The 20,002-nt window shown below is 55.1% G+C and overlaps 1 protein-coding gene across 1 annotated transcript in view; it reads right to left on the reverse strand.

Moving 5' to 3' along the window:
- LOC121858578 (alpha-amylase-like) overlaps positions 1–19,210 on the reverse strand; it is a 39,083-nt gene extending 19,873 nt beyond the window's left edge. The window contains exons 1-5 of the mRNA XM_042355071.1: positions 19,149–19,210; positions 17,235–17,397; positions 15,022–15,173; positions 14,022–14,161; positions 8,747–8,761 (exon numbers count right to left, since the gene is read on the reverse strand). Coding sequence (XP_042211005.1) covers positions 8,747–8,761; positions 14,022–14,161; positions 15,022–15,173; positions 17,235–17,397; positions 19,149–19,162 — 484 coding nt within the window. The 5' untranslated portion in view covers positions 19,163–19,210. The remainder of the gene's footprint in view (positions 1–8,746; positions 8,762–14,021; positions 14,162–15,021; positions 15,174–17,234; positions 17,398–19,148) is intronic.
- Between the last annotated feature and the right edge of the window lie 792 nt (positions 19,211–20,002).

A 20,002-nucleotide genomic window follows, 5' to 3' on the forward strand; every position in this document is an offset into this window, starting at 1 on the left:
GAGGGGACACAGGAGGACACCCACCATCAGAGGAGGGACACTCACCATCAGGGGAGGAACACAGGGGAGGAACACCCACCATCAGAGGGACACAGGGGAGGAACACCCACCATCAGGAGGAGGCACCCATCAGAGGAGGAACACAGGAGGGACATAGGAGAGGACACTCATCATCAGGGAGGGACACCCACCAATAGGGATGGACACTCACCATCAGAAATGGGACACAGGGTAGGGACACCCACCATCAGGGAGGGACACTCACTATCAGGGAGGAACACAGGGGAGGAACACTCACCATCAGAGGGAGGGACACAGGGGAGGGACACAGGAGAGGGACACTCACCATCATGGGAGGGACACAGGGGAGGGACACCCACCATCAGAGGAGGGACACAGCGAGAAAACCCCCATCAGGGGAGGGACACCCACCATCAGAGGAGGGACACGGGAGGAACACACACCATCAGAGGAGGAACACTCACCATCAGAGGAGGGACACAGGGAGAGGGACACACCCACCATCAGAGGAGGGACACACGGGAGGAACACCCACCATCAGATCAGGGACACTCACCATCAAGGGAGGGATCACAGGGGATGAACACTCTCCATCAGGGAGGAAAACAAGAGGACAATCACCATCAGAGGAGGGACACAGGGAGGACACAGGAGAGGGACACTCACCATCAGGGAAGGACACTCACCATCAGGAGGGACATTCACCATTAGATGGACACTCACCATCAGGGAAGGGACACCCACTATGGGGAGGGACACAGGGGAGGGAACCCACCATCAGAGGAGGGACACTCACCATCAGGGGAGGGACACAGAGGAGGAACACCCACACCATCAGGGGAGGGACACAAGGGAGGGACACGGAGAGGGACACCCACCATCAGAGGAGGGACACTCACCATCAGGGGAGGAACACAGGGAGGAACACCACCATCAGAGGAGGAACACTCACCATCAGGAGGGACACAGGGGACGGACACTCACCTGGGAGGGACACAGAGGAGGAACACCCACCATCAGGAGGGACACAAGGGAGGGACACAGGAGAGGGACACTCACCATCAGGGAGGGGACACTCACCATCATGGGAGAGGGACACAGGGAGGGACACTCTCCATCAGGGAAGAACAAAGGAGGAACACCCCACCATCAGAGGAGGGACACTCTCCATCAGGGGAGAGGGATCACAGGGCTGGACACTCCATCAGGGAAGAACAAGGGAGGAACACCACCATCAGAGGAGGACACTCTCCATCAGGGAGGGATCACAGGGGATGGACACTCTCCATCAGGGGAAGAACAAGACACCTGGAGGGAGGGCCTCTCCATCAGGGAGGGATCACAGGGGTGGACACTCTCCATCAGGGTAGAACAAAGGAGGAACACCCACCATCAGAGGATGGACACTCCATCAGGGGAAGAACAAAGGAGGAACACCCACCATCAGAGGATGGACACTCACCATCAGGGAGGGATCACAGGGGATGGACACTCTCCATCAGGGAAGAACAAAGGGAGGAACACCCATCATCAGAGGAGGGACACTCACCATCAGGGTAAGGATCACGGGGCTGGACACTCTCCATCAGGAGGGATCACAGGGATGGACACTCTCATCAGGGGAAAACAAAGGGGAGGAACACCCACCATCAGAGGATGGACACTCACCATCAGGGGATCACAGGATGGACCTCTCCATCAGGGAGGGATCACAGGGATGGACTCTCCATCAGGGAAGAACAAAGGGAGGAACACCCACCATCAGAGGATGGACACTCACCATCAGGAGGGATCACAGGGATGGACACTCCATCAGGGGCAAAGGGAGGAACACCCACCATCAGAGGAGGGACACTCTCACATCAGGGAGGGATCACAGGGGCTGGACACTCTCCATCTGGGAAGGACACTCACGATCAGGGAGGGACACTCACCATCAGGGAGGAAACACCATCAGGGAGGCACACAGGGGAGGACACTCACCATCAGGGGAGGGACACTCACGATCAAGGAGAAACTCACCATCAGGGAGGCACACAGGGGAGGGACACTCACCATCAGGGAAGGACACTCACGATCAAGGAGGACACTCACCATCAGGGAGGGAAACTCACCATCAGGGAGGACACACAGGGGAAGGACACTCACCATCAGGGAGGGACACAGGAGAGGCACACATGGGAGGGACACAGGAGAGGGACACTCACCATCAGGTGAAGGACACTCACGATCAAGGGAGGGACATCACCATTAGGGGAGGGACACTCACCATCAGGGAGGACACTCACCATTAGGAGAGGGACACAGGAGAAGGACATTCACATTAGAGGGACACTCACCATCAGGGAGGGACACTCACCATCAGGGAGGGACACAGAGAAGGACATTCACATTAGGGGAGGGACACTCACCATCAGGGGAGAGGGACACTCACCATCAGGGGAGGACACTCACCATCAGGGAGGGACCCAGGAGAAGGACATTCACATTAGGGGAGGGACACTCACCATCAGGGGAGGCACACAGGGGAGGGACACTCACCATCAGGGGAGGGACACAGGGGAGGACAGTCACCATCAGGGGAGGACACCCACCATCAGGGAGGGACACAGGAGAAGGACATTCACATTAGCGGAGGGACACTCACCATCAGGGAGGCACACAGGGAGGACACTCACCATCAGGGGAGGGACACAGGAGGACACTCACCATCAGGGGGAGGGACACCCACCATCAGGGGAGGGACACAGGAGAAGGACATTCACATTAGGGAGAGGGACACTCACCATCAGGGAGGCACAGAGGGAAGGGACACTCACCATCAGGCAAGGGACACAGGGAAAGACACCGGGAAGGGACACTCACCATCAGGGGAGGGACACTCACCATCATGGGAGGACACAGGGGAGGGACACCCACCATCAGAGGAGGGACACGGGAGGAACACCGCATCAGGAGGGACACCCACCATCAGAGGAGGGACACAAGGATGAGCACCACCATCAGAGGAGGGACACAGGGAGGAACACCCACCATCAGAGGGAGGGACACAAGGGAGGAACACCCACCATCAGAGGAGGGACACTCACCATCAGGAGGGATCACTGGGGATGGACACTCTCCCATCAGGGGAGGGATCACAGGGGATGGACACTCTCCATCAGGGAAGAACAAAGGGAGGAACACCCACCATCAGAGGAGGGACACTCTCCATCAGGGGTAGGGACACAGGGGACGGACACTCTCCATCAGGGAGGGATCACAGGGGATGGACACTCCCATCAGGGGAAGAACAAAGGGAGGAACACCCACTATCAGAGGGAGGGACACTCTCCATCAGGGTAGGGATCACAGGGGCTGGACACTCTCCATCAGGGAAGGACACTCACCATCAAGGAGGACACTCACCATCAGGGGAGGGACACTCACCATCAGGGGGAGGACACAGGGAGGAAACTCACCATGGGGAGGGACACAGGGAAGGGACACTCACCATCAGGGAGGGACACAGGGGAGAAACTCCACCACAGGGGAGGAACAGGGAAGGGACACTCACCATCAGGGGAGGGACACAGGGAAGAGACACAGGGGAAGCAGGAGAGAGACACTCACCATCAGGTGGCATACAGGGGAAGGACACTCACCATCAGGGGCAGGGACACAGGGGAGGGACACTCACCATCAGGGGAGGGACACAGGAGGAGGGACACTCACCATCAGGGAGGGTCACAGGGGAGGGACACTCACCATCAGGGAGGGACACAGGAGGACACTCACCATCATGGGAGGGACACAGAGGGACACTCACCATCAGGGCAGGGGATACAAGGGTTGGACACTCACCATCAGGGGAGGGACACAGGAGAGGCACACTCACCAACAGGAGAGAGACACATGGGAAGTGCACTCACTATCAGGAGAGGGATACAGGAGAGGGACACAGGGGAGGGACACTCACATCAGGGGAGGAAAACAGGAGAGGGACACTCACACCATCAGGGCAGGGATACAGAGGACACTCACCATCAGGGAGGGACACAGGGTGCGACACTCACCATTGGGGAGGGACATAGGACAGGAAAACTCACCATCAGGCAAGGGACACAGGGGAAAGACACCGGGAAGGGACACTCACAATCAGGGGTGCACACAGGAGAGGGACACTCACCATCAGGGAGGGACACAGAAGTGCGACACTCACCATTAGGGGAGGACATAGGACAGGAAACTCACCATCAGGCAAGGGACACAGGGAAAGACACCGGGAAGGGACACTCACATCAGGGGGGTGCACACAGGAGAGGGACACTCACCATCAGGGGCGGGACACAGGGGAGGGACACTCACCATCAGGGAGAACACAGGAGAGGACACTCACCACCAGGGGACGGGGAGAGGGACACCCACCATCAGGGGCAACACCCACCATCAGAGGAGGGACACAGGGAGCCACAACCACCATCAGGGGACTGACACCCACCATCAGAGGAGGGGACACAGGGGAGGAACATCCACCATCAGGGGAGGGACACCGACCATCAGGAGGTACACAGGGAGGAACACCCACCATCAGGGGAGGGACACATGGAGGGACACTCACCACCAGGGGAGGGACACAGGAGGGATATTAACCATCAGGAGGAGGGACATAGGGGAGGGACACTCACCATCAGGAAGGGACACAGGAGAGGGACTCACCATCAGGGAAGGGATAGAAAGAGGGACACTCACCACCAGGGAGGACACAGGAGAGGGATATTAACCATCAGGGGAGGGACACAGGAGGGACACCCACCATCAGGGGAGGACACATGGGAGGGACACTCACCACCAGGGGAGGGACACAGGAGAGGATGGTAACCATCAGGGGAGGGACACAGGGGAGGGACACTCACCATCAGGGAAGGGACACAGGAGAGGGACACTCACCGTCAGGGGAGAAGGATAGAAAGAGGGACACTCACCATCAGGAGGGACACAGGAGAGGGACTCTAACCATCGGGGAGGGACATAGGGGAGGGAACTCACCATCAGGGGAGGGACATAGGGGAGAGACACTCACCATCAGGGGAAAGACACAGGAGAGGTACTTTCACCATCAGGGGAGGGACACAGGGGAGGCACACACGAGAAGGACACAGGAGAGGGACACTCACCATCAGGGGAGGACACAGGGAGGACCTCCCCATCAGGGGAAAGACACAGGAGAGGGACTCTCACTATCAGGAGAGGGACACAGGGGAGGCACACACGAGAAGGACACAGGAGAGGGACACTCCCCATCAGGGAGGACACCTGGGGAAGGGACACTCACCTCTGGGGGGTGACACAGTGGAGGGACATTCATCATCAGGTGAGGGACACGTGAGCGGGACACTCACCATCGGGGAGGACACACGGGAGGGACACTCACCATCGGGGAAAGACACAGGAGAGGTACCTCACTATCAGGAGGGACACAGGAGAGGGACTCTCACCATCAGGGGAAGGACACAGGGGAGGACCTCACCATCAGGGGATGTACACACAGGCGAGGACACTCATCATCAGGCGAGAGACACAGGGAGGACACTCACCATTAGGGAGAAGAGACAGGAGAGGGACCTCACTATCGGGAGGGACACAGAGGGACACTCACCATCAGGAAGGACACACAGGGGAGAGGGACACTCATCATCAGGCGAGAGACCACAGGAAGGGACACAGGGGAGGGACATAGGATAGGGACACTCACCATCAGGGGAGGACACAGGGGAGGGACACTCACCATCAGGGGAGGAACACAGGAGAGGGACCTCACCATCAGGGAAGGACACAGGGAAGGGACCTCACCATCGGGGATGTACACAGGCAGAGGACACTCATCATCAGGGGAGAGACACAGGGGAGGGACACTCACCATTAGGGAAAGAGACAGGAGAGGGACACTCACACTATCAGGGGAGGGACACAGGAGAGGGACACTCACCATCGGGAAGGGACACAGGAGAGGGACACTCATCATCAGGGAGAGACACAGGAAGGGACACAGGGGAGGGACATAGGATAGGGACACTCACTATAGGGGAGGGACACAGGAGATGGACACTCACCATCAGGGAAAGGACACAGGAGAGGGACACTCACCATCAGGAGAGGGACACAGGGGAGGGACACTCACCATTAGGGGAAGAAGACAGGAGAGGGACTCTCACTATCAGGGGAGGGACACAGGAGAGGGACACTCACATCAGGGAAGGGACACAGAAGGGACACTCACACCATTTGGGGAGGGACACAGGGGAGGACGCTACCATCAGGGGAAGGACACAGGGGTGGGACAGAAGGGTGGGACACTCACCATCGGGAAGGAACACAGGAGGGACCTCACCATCAGGGGAGGGACACAGGATAGGGACACTCACCAATAGGGGAGGGACACAGGGGAGGGACACTCACCATCAGGGAAGGACACAGGAGAGGGACACCTCACCATCAGGGGAGGGACACAGGAGAGGGACACTCACCATCTGGGGAGGGACACAGGGGAAGGGACACAGGAGACGGACACTCACCATCAGGGAGGGACACAGGATAGGGACACTCACCAGGGAGGGACACAGGGAGGGACACTCACCATCAGGGGAGGGACACAGGATAGGAACACTCACCATTGGGGGAGGGACACAGGAGAGGGACACTCACCATCGGGGAGGGACACAGGGAAGGACAATCACACATCAGGGGAGGGACATAGGAGAGGGACATTCACCATGGGGAGGGACACAGGAGAGGGACACTCACCATCAGGGGAGGACACAGGGGAAGGACAATCACCATCAGGGGAGGGACATAGGAGAGGACACTCACCATCAGGAGGAGGGACACAGGGGGGACACTCACCATTAAGGGAGGGATACAGGAGAGGAACACTCACCATCAGGAACGACACAAGAGGGACAATATCGATCAGGGGAGGGACACAGGGGAGGGACACTCACCCATCAGAGGGAGGGACACTCACCATCAGGGGAAGGAGACACAGAGACAGACACTCACCATCAGGGGGAGGGACACAGAGGGAGGAACACTCACCATCAGGGGAGGACACAAGGGAGGGACACAGGGAGAGGGACACTCACCATCAGGGGAGGGACACTCACCATCAGGGGAGGGACACAGGGAGAGACACTCCCATCAGGGGAGGGACACAGAGGAGGAACACCCTCCATCAGGGGAGAGGGACACAAGGAGGGACTGGGGAGAGGGCACCATCAGGAGGGACACTCACCATCAGGGGAGGACACAGGGGAGGGACACTCACCATCAGGGGAGGGACACAGGAGGAACACCACCATCAGGGGAGGGACACCCACCATCAGAGGGGAGGGACACAGGAGGAACACCCATCATCAGAAGAGGGACACAGGGAGGGGACACTCACCATCAGGGGAAGAACAAAGACACCCACCATCAGAGAAGGGACACTCACCATCAGGGAGGGACACAGGGGAGGGACACTCACCATCAGGGAAGAACACAGGGAGGAACACCACCATCAGAGGAGGGACACTCTCCCATTGGGGAGAGGACACAGGGGCGGACCTCTCCATCAGGGGAAGAACAAAGGGAGGAACACCAACCATCAGAGGATGGACACACTCACCATCAGGGAGGGACACAGGGGATGGACACTCTCCATCAGGGGAAGAACAAAGGGAGAACACCCACCATCAGGAGGACACTCTCCATCAGGAGGGACACAGGGGAGGACACTCACCATCAGGGGAAGGACACTCACGATCAAGGAGGACACTCACCATCAGGGAGGACACTCATCAGGGGGAGGACACAGGGGAGGGACACTCACCATCAGGGGAGAGGGACACAGGAGAAGGACACATGGGGAGGGACACAGGAGGGACACTCACCATCAGGGAGGGACACAGGAAGGAGGACACTCACCATCAGGGAGGGACACTCCATCAGGAGGGACACTCAGGGAGAGGACCTCTCACCATCAGGAGGACACAGGAGGAAGGACATTCACATAGGGGAGGAACACTTACCATCAGGGAGGGACACAGGGGAGGGACACTCACCATCAGGGGAGGACACAGGGAGGACGCACTCACCATCAGGGAGGGACACACCTCAGGAGGGACACAGGAGAGGACATCACATAGGGAGGGACACTCACCATCAGGGAGGGACACAGGGGAGGGACACTCCACCATCAGGGGGAGGGACACAGGGAGGACACTCACCATCAGGGAGAGGACCCTGTCAGGGAGGGACACAGGGAGAAGGACATCACATGGGGAGGGACATCACCATCAAGGAGGCATGGGGAGGACACTCACCATCAGGGGAGGGACACAGGGGGAGGACACTCACCATCAGAGAGGACACAGGAGAGGGACACTCCCATCAGGGGAGGGACACAGGGGAAGGGACACTCACCATCAGGGGGAGGACACAGGGAAGGACACTCACCATCAGGGGAGGACACAGGAGAGGGACACTCCCATCAGGAGGGGACACAAGGGAGGGACACTCACCATCAGGGGAGGGACACAGGGAAGGACACAGGAGGGACACAGGAGAGGGACCTCATCAGGAGGGACACAGGGAGGGACACTCACCATCAGGGAGGAGGGACACAGGGAGGGACACTCACCATCAGGGGAGGGACACAGGAGAGGGACACTCACCATCAGGGAGGGACACAGGGGGGAGACCTCACCATCAGGGGAGGGACCTGGGAAGGGACACTCACCATCAGGGAGGGGACACAGGAGAGGACACTCACCATCAAGGGAGGGACACAGGGAGGACACTCACCATCAGGGGAGGGACACAGAAGTGGACACTCACCATTCGGGGGAGGGACACAGGACAGAAAAACTCACCATCAGGAAGGGAGGACACAGGGGAAAGACACCGGGAAGGGACACTCCTGAGGGGGGGACACAGGAGAGGGACACTCACCATCAGGGGAGGGACACAGGGAGGGACACAATCAGGAGAGAACAACACCCACCATCAGGGAGGACACAGGGGAGGGACACCATCAGGGACAGGACTCACCATCAGGGAGGGACACAGGGGGAGGACCACCATCAGGGGAGGGACACGACATCAGAGGGAGGCCAGGGGAGGACACCCCCATCAGGGGAGGGACACAAGGGAGGGACACTCACCACCAGGGGAGGGACACAGGAATGGACATTCACCATCAGGGGAGTGACACAGGAGAGGACACAGGGAGAACCTCACCATCAGGGGAGGGACACAGGGAGGGACACAAGGGGAGGAAACTCACCACCAGGGGAGGGACACTGTGGAGGGACATTCATCATTAGGGGAGGACACAGGGAGGAAACTCACCACCAGGGAGGACACAGGAGATGGACATTCACCATCAGGGGAGGGACACAGGGGAGGAAACTCACCACCAGGGGAGGGACACAGGGGAGGATACAAGGGAGGACACTCATCATCAGGGAAGGACACAAGGGACACAGGGAGGGACACTCACCATCAGGGAAGGAGACAGGGGAGGGACACAAGGGAGGGACACTCACCATCAGGAAGGACACTGTGGAGGACATTCATCATTAGGGAGGGACACAGGGGAGGACACTCACCATCAGGAGGACACGAGAGGACACTCACCATCAGGGGAAAGACACAGGAGAGGGCACTCACCATCAGGGGAAGGAGACAGGGGAGGAGGACACAAGGAGGAAACTCACCACCAGGGGAGGGACACTGTGGAGGGACATTCATCATGGGGAGGGACACAGGGAGGACACTCACCATCAGGGAGGGACACAGGGAAGGACACTCACCATCAGGGAAAAGACACAGGAGAGGGACACTCACCATCAGGAAGAACACAGGAGAGGGACACTCACCATCAGGGAGGGACACAGGAAGGGACACTCACACCATCAGTGGAGGAACACAGGAGAAGGACACTCACCATCAGGGGTGGGACACAGGAGAGGGCACTCACACCATCAGGGAAGGGACACAGGAGAGGGACACTCACCATCAGGGGAGGGACACAGGAGAGGGCACTCACCATCAGGAGGAACCTGGGAGGGGACACTACCATCAGGAGAGGACACATGAAGACACTCACCATCAGGGGAGAGGGACACAGAGGGACTCTCACCATCAGGGGAGGGACAAGAGAGGGACACTCACCATCAGGGAAGGGACACAGGAGAGGGACACTCACCATCAGGGGAGGGACACAGGGGAGGCACACTCACCATCAGGGGAAGGACACAGGGGAGGAACAGAAGGGAGGGACACTTACCATCAGGGGAAGGTCACAGAGGAGGAACAGAAGGGGGGACACTCACCACCAGGGAGGACACAGGGGAGAGCACATTCACCATCAGGGAGAGGACACTGGAGAGGGACACTACCATCAGGGAGGGACACAGTGGAGGACATTCATCATCAGGGAGGAACAGAGAAGGAGGCACACTCACCATCAGGAGGGACACAGGGATGGACGCTCACCATCAGGGGAGGACACAGAAGGACAATCACCATCAGGGAAAGGTCACAGAGGAGGACAGAAGGGAAGGACACTCACCATCAGGGGAGGACACAGGGAAGGCACAATCACAACAGGAGAGGACACTGGAGAGGGACACTACCATCAGGTGAGGACACAGTGGAGAGGGACATTCATCATCAGGGGAGGGACACGGGAGAGGACACTCACCATCAGGGGAGGACACAGGGAGGGACACTCACTATCAGGGGCAAGGCACAGGAGAGGACACTCACCATCAGGGGAGAGGGACACAGGAGAGGTACTCAGCATCAGAGGGAGCGACACAGGAGAGGACACTCATCATCAGGTGAGAGACACAGGGAAGGGACACAGGGAGGGAAACAGTAGAGGACATTCGCCATCAGGGGAGGACACAAGGGATGGACACTCACCATCAGGGGCGGGACACAGAGTAGGGACACTCACCATCAGGGGAGGGATACAGGAGATGGGCACCCACCATCAGGATAGGGACACAGGGCACGGACACAGGAGAGGGACACTCATCAACAGGGGTGGGACACAGGTCAGGGACGCTCACCATCAGGGGAGGGACACAGGAGGAACAATCACCATCATAGGAGAGGGGACACAGGAGGGTCACTCACCATCAGGGGATGGACACAGGGAGGGACACTCACGTTCAGGGGAGGGACACAGGAGGGGACAATCACCATCAGGGGATGGACACATGGGGGACACTCACCATCAGGGGAGGGACACAGGAGAGGGACACACAAGCCATCAGAAAGGGGACACAGGAGATGAAAACTCACCATCAATCGGGGCACAGGTGATGGACACTCACCATCAGGGGAGTGACACGGAGATGGACACTCAACATCACAGGAGGGACACAGGAGAGGGACACTCACCATCAGGGGAGGACACAGGGGAGGACACAGGGAGAGGGACACTCATAATCTGGGAGGACACAAGGGATGGACAGTCATCATTAGGTGAGAACACAGGAAGGAGGACACAGGGAGGAAACAGTAGAGGACACTCGCCATATGGGGACGGACACAAGGGATGGACCTCACCACCAGGAGAGGACACTGGAGATGAACACTCACCATCATGGGAGGGACAATCACCATCAGTGGTGGGACACTCACTATCATGGGGAGGACACAGGAGGACACAAGGGATGGACACTCACCACCAGGAGAGGACACTGGAGATGAACACTCACCATCATGGAAGGACAATCACCATCAGTGGAGGGACACTCACTATATGGGAGGGACACAGGGAGGGACACAAGGGATGGACACTCACCACCAGGAGAGGGACACTGGAGATGAACACTCACCATCATGCAAGGGACAATCACCATCAGTGGAGGACACTCACTATCATGGGGAGGGACACAGGGAGGACACAGGGAGAAGGCACATGGGAAGGACACTGGGGAGGCACTCACCTAAGGGGAGACACAGGAAAGGACACTGACCATCAGGGAAGGGACACAGGAGAGGACACAGGAGAGGGACACTCACCATCAGGGGGAGGACACAGGAGAGGACACAGGAAGGGACACTCACCATCATAGGAGGGACAAAGGACGGGGACACTCACCATCAGGGGAGGACACATGGAAGGGAACACAGGGGAGGGACACATGGAAGGAACACAGGGGACACTCACCATCAGGGAGGAGACACTCACCAATCAGGAGAGGGACACAGGGAGGTTCACTCACCATCAGGATGGACACATGGGAGGAGACACTCAATATCAGGGAGTGACACAAGAGATGGACACTCAACATTATGGGAGGACACAGGAGAGGACACTCACTATCAGGGGAGGACACAGGGGAGGCACAGTAGATGGACACTCCCATCAGGGGAGAGGACACAAGAGATGGACACTCAACATTATGGGAGGGACACAGGAGAGGACACTCACCACCAGGAGAGGGACACAGGGAGTGACACAGAAATGGACCTCAACATCACGGAGAGGGACACAGGAGAGGACACAGTAGATGGACACTCACAGTCTGGGGAGGGACATAGGGAGGGGACACTCATAATCTGGGGAGGGACACAAGGGATGGACAGTCATCATCAGGTGAGGAACACAGGGAAGGGACACAGGGGAGGGACACAGTGGAGGACACTCGCCATCAGGGGAGGACACAAGGGATGGACACTCACCACCAGGGAGAGGGACACTGGAGATGAACACTCACCATCATGCAAGGGACAATCACCATCAGTGGAGGACACTCACCATCATGATAGGGACACACGGGAGGACACAGGGAGGGCAAATGGGAAGGACACTGGGGAGGGATACTCACCCTAGGGTGAGACACAGGAAAAGACACTGACCATCAGGGAAGGGACACACAGGAGGAGGTACGCAGGAGAGGGACACTCACCATCAGGGGAGGGACACACAGGAGAGGACACAGGAAGGGACACTCACCATCAGGAGGGACACAGGAGGAGGGACACTCACCATCAGGGGAGGGACACAGGGAGAGTACACTCACAATCAGGGGAGGGACACAGGCGAGGGACACTCACCATCAGGTGTGGGGACACAGGGAGGACAGGAGAGGGACACTCATCAACAGGGGAGAACACAGGTCAGGACACTCACATCAGGGAGGGACACAGGAAGCGACAATCACCATCATAGGGAGGGACACAGGAGAGGGGACACTCACCATCAGGGAGGGAGGGACACAGGGAAGGGACACAGGAGGGACACTCATCAAAGGGGAGGAACACAGGTCAGGGACACTCACCATTAGGGGAGGGACACAGGAGAGGACACAGGGAGGGACACAGGGAGGGACACTCACCATCAGGGGATGGACACATGGGAAGGACACTCACACTATCAGGGGAGGGACACAGGAAAGGACACACAAGCATGAGAGGAAGGACACCGGGGAGAGAGACACCCACCATCAGGGGAGGGACACAGGAAGGACACTCATCATCAGGTGAGGGACACAGGAGAAGGACACTCACCATCAGGGAGGACACAGGAGGGGACACTCCCATCATGGGAGGACACTCACCCTCACGGGAGGGACATAGGGAAGGAACACTCATCATCAGGAAAGGACAGGAGAGGGACACTCACCATCAGGGAGGGACACAGGAGAGGGACACTCACCATCATGCGAGGGACACAGGAGAGGGACACTCACCATCAGGGGAGGGCACTCACCGTCATAAGGACAGAGGAGGACACTCACCATCAGGGGAGGGCACAGGAGAGGGACACTCACCATCATGGGAGGACACAGGAGAGGACACTCACCATCAGGGAGAGGGCACTCACCCGTCATGGGAAGGACACAAGGGAGGGACACAGGAGAGGACACTCACCATCATGGGAGGACACAGGAGATGGACACTCACCATCAGGGAGTACGCTCACCATCAGGGGAGGGTCACTCACCATCAGGGGGGACATAGGTCTCCGGGGGTAAAGTCATCACTGGTGTAAGGGCGGCGGAAGTCTAGACCGTCAGCGTTGAAGGCGGAGCCGCCGGATCCTTGGCCAGACCTGCCCAGCCCCGCCATGTTGTTGATGACGGTGTCCACGATGATCCTGTAGGAGGCGCAGCGGCTGTAGTGTGTGTACCAGGACCACTGAGACATTCCTCCTTCTTTCCTTCCATCCCTCACTTCCTGTCCACCTGTCATTCCTCCTTCCCTCACTTCCTGTCCACCTGTCATTCCTCCTTCCCTCACTTCCTGTCCACTCTCATCCCTCTTTCCCTCACTTCCTGTCCACCTCATCCCCTCCTTCCCTCACTTCCTGTCCACCTCTCCATCCCTCTTTCCTCCTCACTTCCGTCCACCTTCAGTCCACCTCTCATCCCTCCTTCCCTCACTTCCTGTCCACCTCTCATCCCTCTCCCTCACTTCCTGTCCACCTCTCATCCCTCCTTCCCTCACTTCCTGTCCATCTCATCCCTCCTTCCCTCTTCCTGTCCACCTCATCCCTCATCCCTCCTACTCTCCCACCTCTCATCCCTCCTTCCCTCACTTCCTCCCCACCTCTCATCCTCCTTCCCCTCACTTCCTGTCCACTCCTCTCCCTCACTTCCCTCACTTACTCCACCTCTCATCCCTCCTTCCCTCACTTCCTGTCCACCTCTCATCCTTCCTTCCCTCACTTCCTGTCCACCTCTCATCCCTCTTCCTCCTTCCTGTCCATCCCTCCTTCCTGTCCCTCCTACTCCTGTCCACCTCTCATCCTCCTTCCTCACTTCCTGTCCCATATATCCTCCCTCCTTCCCTCACTTCCTGTCCATATATCCTCCCTCCTTCCCTCACTTCCTGCCCATATATCCTCCCTCCTTCCCTCACTGCCTGCCCATCTATCATCCCTCCATCTCTCACTTCCTGCTCACCTATCATCCCTCTCTACCTTCCCTCCCTCTCAGCCCACCTCTCATCTCTCACCTCACACCGACAGCGTTACATCTCTGCACCATATCAATAAACTCGGTCCTGGTGCCTGAGCGAGATTCCAGCTGGTAGGAAACTGGTTGGTAGCGCTGCCACCAGGGGTACCCGTCCTCTGAAGCCAACACGTGTTCCATGGGCGGCGACACCTGTCAACCACACACGTGTACTATATTAGTAGGTGGAATATAAAACAACACCTGTCACACACACATACACACACGCTTGGTAACACTTTTCACTCACACACACACACACACACACTTGGCAACACCTGGGTTCATACAAAGGAGTGTTAGTTATAAGACTAGCGAGGTCACCTTAAGACTATATCTTGCGCTTGTGAAACCTCACCTGGATTACGCAGTTCAATTCTGGTCACCGTATTATAAAATGGATATAGAATCCTTGGAAAGAATTCACAGGAGAATAACAAGACTAATCCCGGGCATTAGGAACCTTGAGTATAGAGACAGATTAAAGCATCTTAATTTGCACTCCCTCGAGAGACGTAGAGCGAGGGGCGTCATGATAGAGGTGTATAAATGGAAGTCAGGGCTAAACAAAGGGGACATTATAAAGGTACTCAAACTTTCCAACCAAGAGCGAACTCGTAACATTGGTATTAAATTAGACAAATTTAGATATAGGCCCGAAATAGGTAAATATTGGTTTGGAAACAGCGTAGTGGATGAATGGAAAAAGTTACCAAATGTCATCATTAACTCGAATACGCTGGATAGCTCCAAACATAGGTTGGATGCTTATATGAGCAATAGAGGTTGGGTGAAAATGGGACTGTCCAGTATGGGCCAATAGCCCCTCTGCAGTTTCCACCATTCTTATGTTCTTATGTTCTTATGTTCGCACGTGCATATTAGTAGGTGGAATATAAGACAACACCTGTCACACACACACACACACACACACTTGGCAACACCTGTCTGTATTACCCTTGCCTTATAGGCGGAAGCATTTATATAAATGAGTTAATTACATTAGACTTATATACTCCATCATCCCCTGTAACTTTCCACTAGCTATGAGGTAGCATGTTCAAAGCACGTGATAAGGTGTGCCCACGGGAAGTCACATCACTTAGTGCTGAGCTTAAGGATTAAGTGACGTCTCAGGGAGACGTCATTGAGAGCCATTGTGGATGGTTCTGTTTTCCCTCGAGGGAGGACGTCCGATATATTTCCGTTCTTCCCTCAATGGGTCCCTACTCACCTTACTCAACTATCTCATCAACAGGACGTACTTAGCAGAGCTATTTAACATAGCCTTCGTCTGCATTTAACACTCATAGCTACAGTGGTTAAATTACGGTGATAATCATTTTGGAAAGTGTACAATCAAAGACAAAAGTCGTGTCGTGGTTTTGTCAGAAGATTAAATATAACTCGTGAAGCATTATGAGAGCTCCCTACCACAAGGCAGAGTGCACCAAAAGTTTAGCCCTTCGGCATATGTTTACACCAAATTTCACGACACGACTTTTGTCTTTCATTGTATACATAAAACCTTTTATAATAAATACAAACAAGGAACATAATGGATTTCACTACAGAAGATCCAATAAACTTTGATCTATATTTTAGTTTGTCTAAAATATAAGGTAACGTGCTTCACAAGTGATTGCTACAAGTGGTGACAACCCAGGAAGGTTGTTACACATATGGCAGTTTCACAAGTAACTGTTATATTCACAGTAACAGTCACCTCAACAGAGACACAGTTGGTAAAAGAAGAGATATCATGTTCTCCCCATTACTGTGGCATACTGTTACATCTGTTACTAAGAGAAGTAATTCGTTATATGTCAACTACTCACGTGTATATTAATAGGTGGAATATAAGACAACAGCTGTCAACGCATACACACACTTGGCAACACCTGTCACACACACACACACTTGACAACATCTGTTAAACACACACGTGGCAACACCTGTTAAACACACACACACACACACACACTCACTCTTGGCAACACCTGTCAACAACTCATCAGTAAGTCTCAATAAAAATACCAACATTATCAAAATCCTTTCATTAAAAACTGATCAGTTTAAACCCCGGTAGATTAATAAAAATTCAACTTTAAAAATAAGTCTTGAAAAATAAGCACAATAAAATATCGTCTGCTTGTCAGTCTGTATCTTGTGTGTGTGTGTGCGTGTGCCTGTGTGTGAGTGTGTGTCACCCACCTGGACAGCACAGTAGCCGGCCTGACCCAGGAATCTCTCACACTCGGCAGCAATGTCAGACCACTTCCACTCAAACAGGTGAACGATGGTCTGGCGTTCGTCACAGGTGGGCGTGTCGTAACCTATCGCCAAGACCACGCCCACTGCCGCCACTAACATCAACCTGAAACATCAACATCATAAATATCTCCATAATGTATATAGTGCAGGTATATAAACAATGTAAACATATAGTACTCTCTCCACCTTCCTCTCTTCCACTTTACAAATTTCCGCTATATCCACATCTCCATCACCTCCCCCCTCTCTCTCACACACACACCCTGCCTTCCTTCCTTCTCCTCTGCCTGCTTCACCGCCTGGCCTCCTCCTCCCCACTCCACCAAGATGCACTGTTTTCCTATTTGTAAACAGCGCACCATAAAGGGCTGGCATGACGCTCTCACCCCCTGCTGCCGCCTCTACACCTCACACACTCTCTACGATACACACAGATATTTATTTAGTAAATTCGCCATACAAGTACACTGTGTTGGCTGCCTGTGTGTCGTGGTGTTTATATATCCAGGTGATGTGTGAAGCAACCAACACTGATTGACGGCTGAGAAGATTCACTCCCCATGTGTGTGTTTCCTTGTCGTGTAACCACTGATTGCCTCGTTAGCCACTTTACGGTACTATGGGTGGTACTTGTCTCCTGTACAGTCACCCAAAAAAGTCCTGTCGCGAACCATGAACCCCGAGATTCAGACTCTTGAATTCGAAGCATTTATGGACAGAATAATGTCTCAGTGTCTACTGCTTCGGGTTCACGAGTCTGAATCGTGGTTCGCGACAGGACTTTTTTGGGTGACTGTATCTGTACGTGAAACTGTATTTGTATTTGTGTCATGGCGGTGCTGGGGACATTTTTACCTTTACCTGCCTTATTTATTTAATGGCCACCCACTATAGGTGGCCAAGGTGGGTGAAGAGGGCCAGTGGCCTCTGTAGGATCCCTCCATTGCTCTTGAGAGTATCGTCAAGGCCTATTTTGAAGCCCAGTACATGGCACTGTCAACCAGCCCAAGCTGTGGAAGCTTGGGCTGGTTGACAGTGCCATAGTTCTATCAGCCTCTGCGTGAAAAAGTATTTCCTTATGATGGTTCTGCATGATAATTTGACGAGCTGGTAGTTATTTTCACTCGTATTGGTGCTGCGTGACATCACAAACAAGTGTCCCGGGTTCACGTTTTCCATCACGTTGATGATTTTGAATGTATCATTAAGATCTGCCCAGGTGTGTCTTGTCTGGGGGTTTGTTAGTCCTAAGGCCCTCAGTCAATTTGGATAAACGAGATGACATAGTTCCGGAATCATATTGGTCGCTCTGTGTTGCAGCTTTTCTGGGAATAGTAGATCTATCTGGAGGTAGAATTTCCATGCCTGAGGCTGTATACATTAATCCAGACTGGGACTTACTTGAGATTTGAAGGAGCATTTTCCTATCTTTGTATTGAAAGGTACGCTTTATAATTCCCAGATCTCGGTTTACTTTCTTCACTTGTTGCGCCGCCGTCACTGACTGATCTATCACAACGCCAAGATCTTTCTTCTTAAGTCAGGTTAGCTCGGGTTAGCATTGCTTAGGTTAGGTAAAGTTCAGGTTAGGTTAGGTTAGGTTAGGCTAGGTTAGGTTAAGTTAGAAAATAAGGGCAGGTGTACAGGGACGGAAAGGTGGACAGAGAGGAACAGGTGGACAGAGAGGGACAGGTGGACAGAGAGGGACAGGTAGACAGGGAGGGACAGATAGACAGGGAGGGACAGGTAGACAGGGAGGGATAGACAGACAGGGAGGGACAGGTGGACAGGGAGGGACAGGTGGACAGGGAGGGACAGGTGGATAGGTGAAGGGACAGGTAGAGGTAAACTCACCATAGTGTTCTCATGATGGCTTCTGTGTGTGCTATGAGAGTCTGTGGTCGGGGAGCTGTGCTTTATATGGGGGGGGGGCGTCACGCTGTGCTTCCCACCACCCACAACCCTCCTACCCTCCCTCATTCCTTCCTCTCCCCTCCCTCACTCCTCTCCATCATTCCCTCCTCCGCTCCCTCACTCTTTTCCACCCTTCACTCTTTTCCATCCCTCATTCCTTCCTCCCGTCCCTCAACCCTTTTCATCCGTCATTCCTTTCCACCCCGCCCCTCCTTCACCCGTCCCTCCAAGCTTCTCGTCTGTTTACCTGTGTGCAGCTGACGAGTTTACAGCAGCAGCAACAGATAACACGAGGAAACACTATTCTCCCTGACCCTAATCTCCCTCGCTCTCCCTCTTTCCCTCTCCTCCCTCATCCTCCTTCCCTCTCCTCCCTTACCCTCTTTCCTTCTCCTCCCTCACCCTCCTACCTCTCCCCCCACACCTTCCTCCCCATCCGCCCTCAACCTCCTCCCCTCTCCTCCCTCAACTCTCCTCCATTACAAGAAAAAATATGTTATAAAGAGATAAGAGACAAAGTATTTATCAACACAGCCATAAATATACACAATGAACCATGTCAGGTGTGTGTGTGTGTGTGTGCGTGTGTGTATGTGTGTGTGTGTGTGTGTGTGCGTGTGTGTATGTGTGTGTGTGTGTGTGTGTGTGTCCTCTTTGGCATTAACTAAATAAAATATTAATAGTGGCGTCTCCGGTATAGCGAAGGGGTTTAGGTGATTAAACTGTCAAGCAATATTCGTCAATAAGCTTGTTTTATCCACCAATCACCATCAAAGAGCTTCTGTTGTCGACCA

The sequence above is a fragment of the Homarus americanus genome, unplaced genomic scaffold (assembly GCF_018991925.1).
Source record: "Homarus americanus isolate GMGI-L3 unplaced genomic scaffold, GMGI_Hamer_2.0 scaffold38748, whole genome shotgun sequence".
Lineage (NCBI taxonomy): Eukaryota > Metazoa > Arthropoda > Malacostraca > Decapoda > Nephropidae > Homarus > Homarus americanus.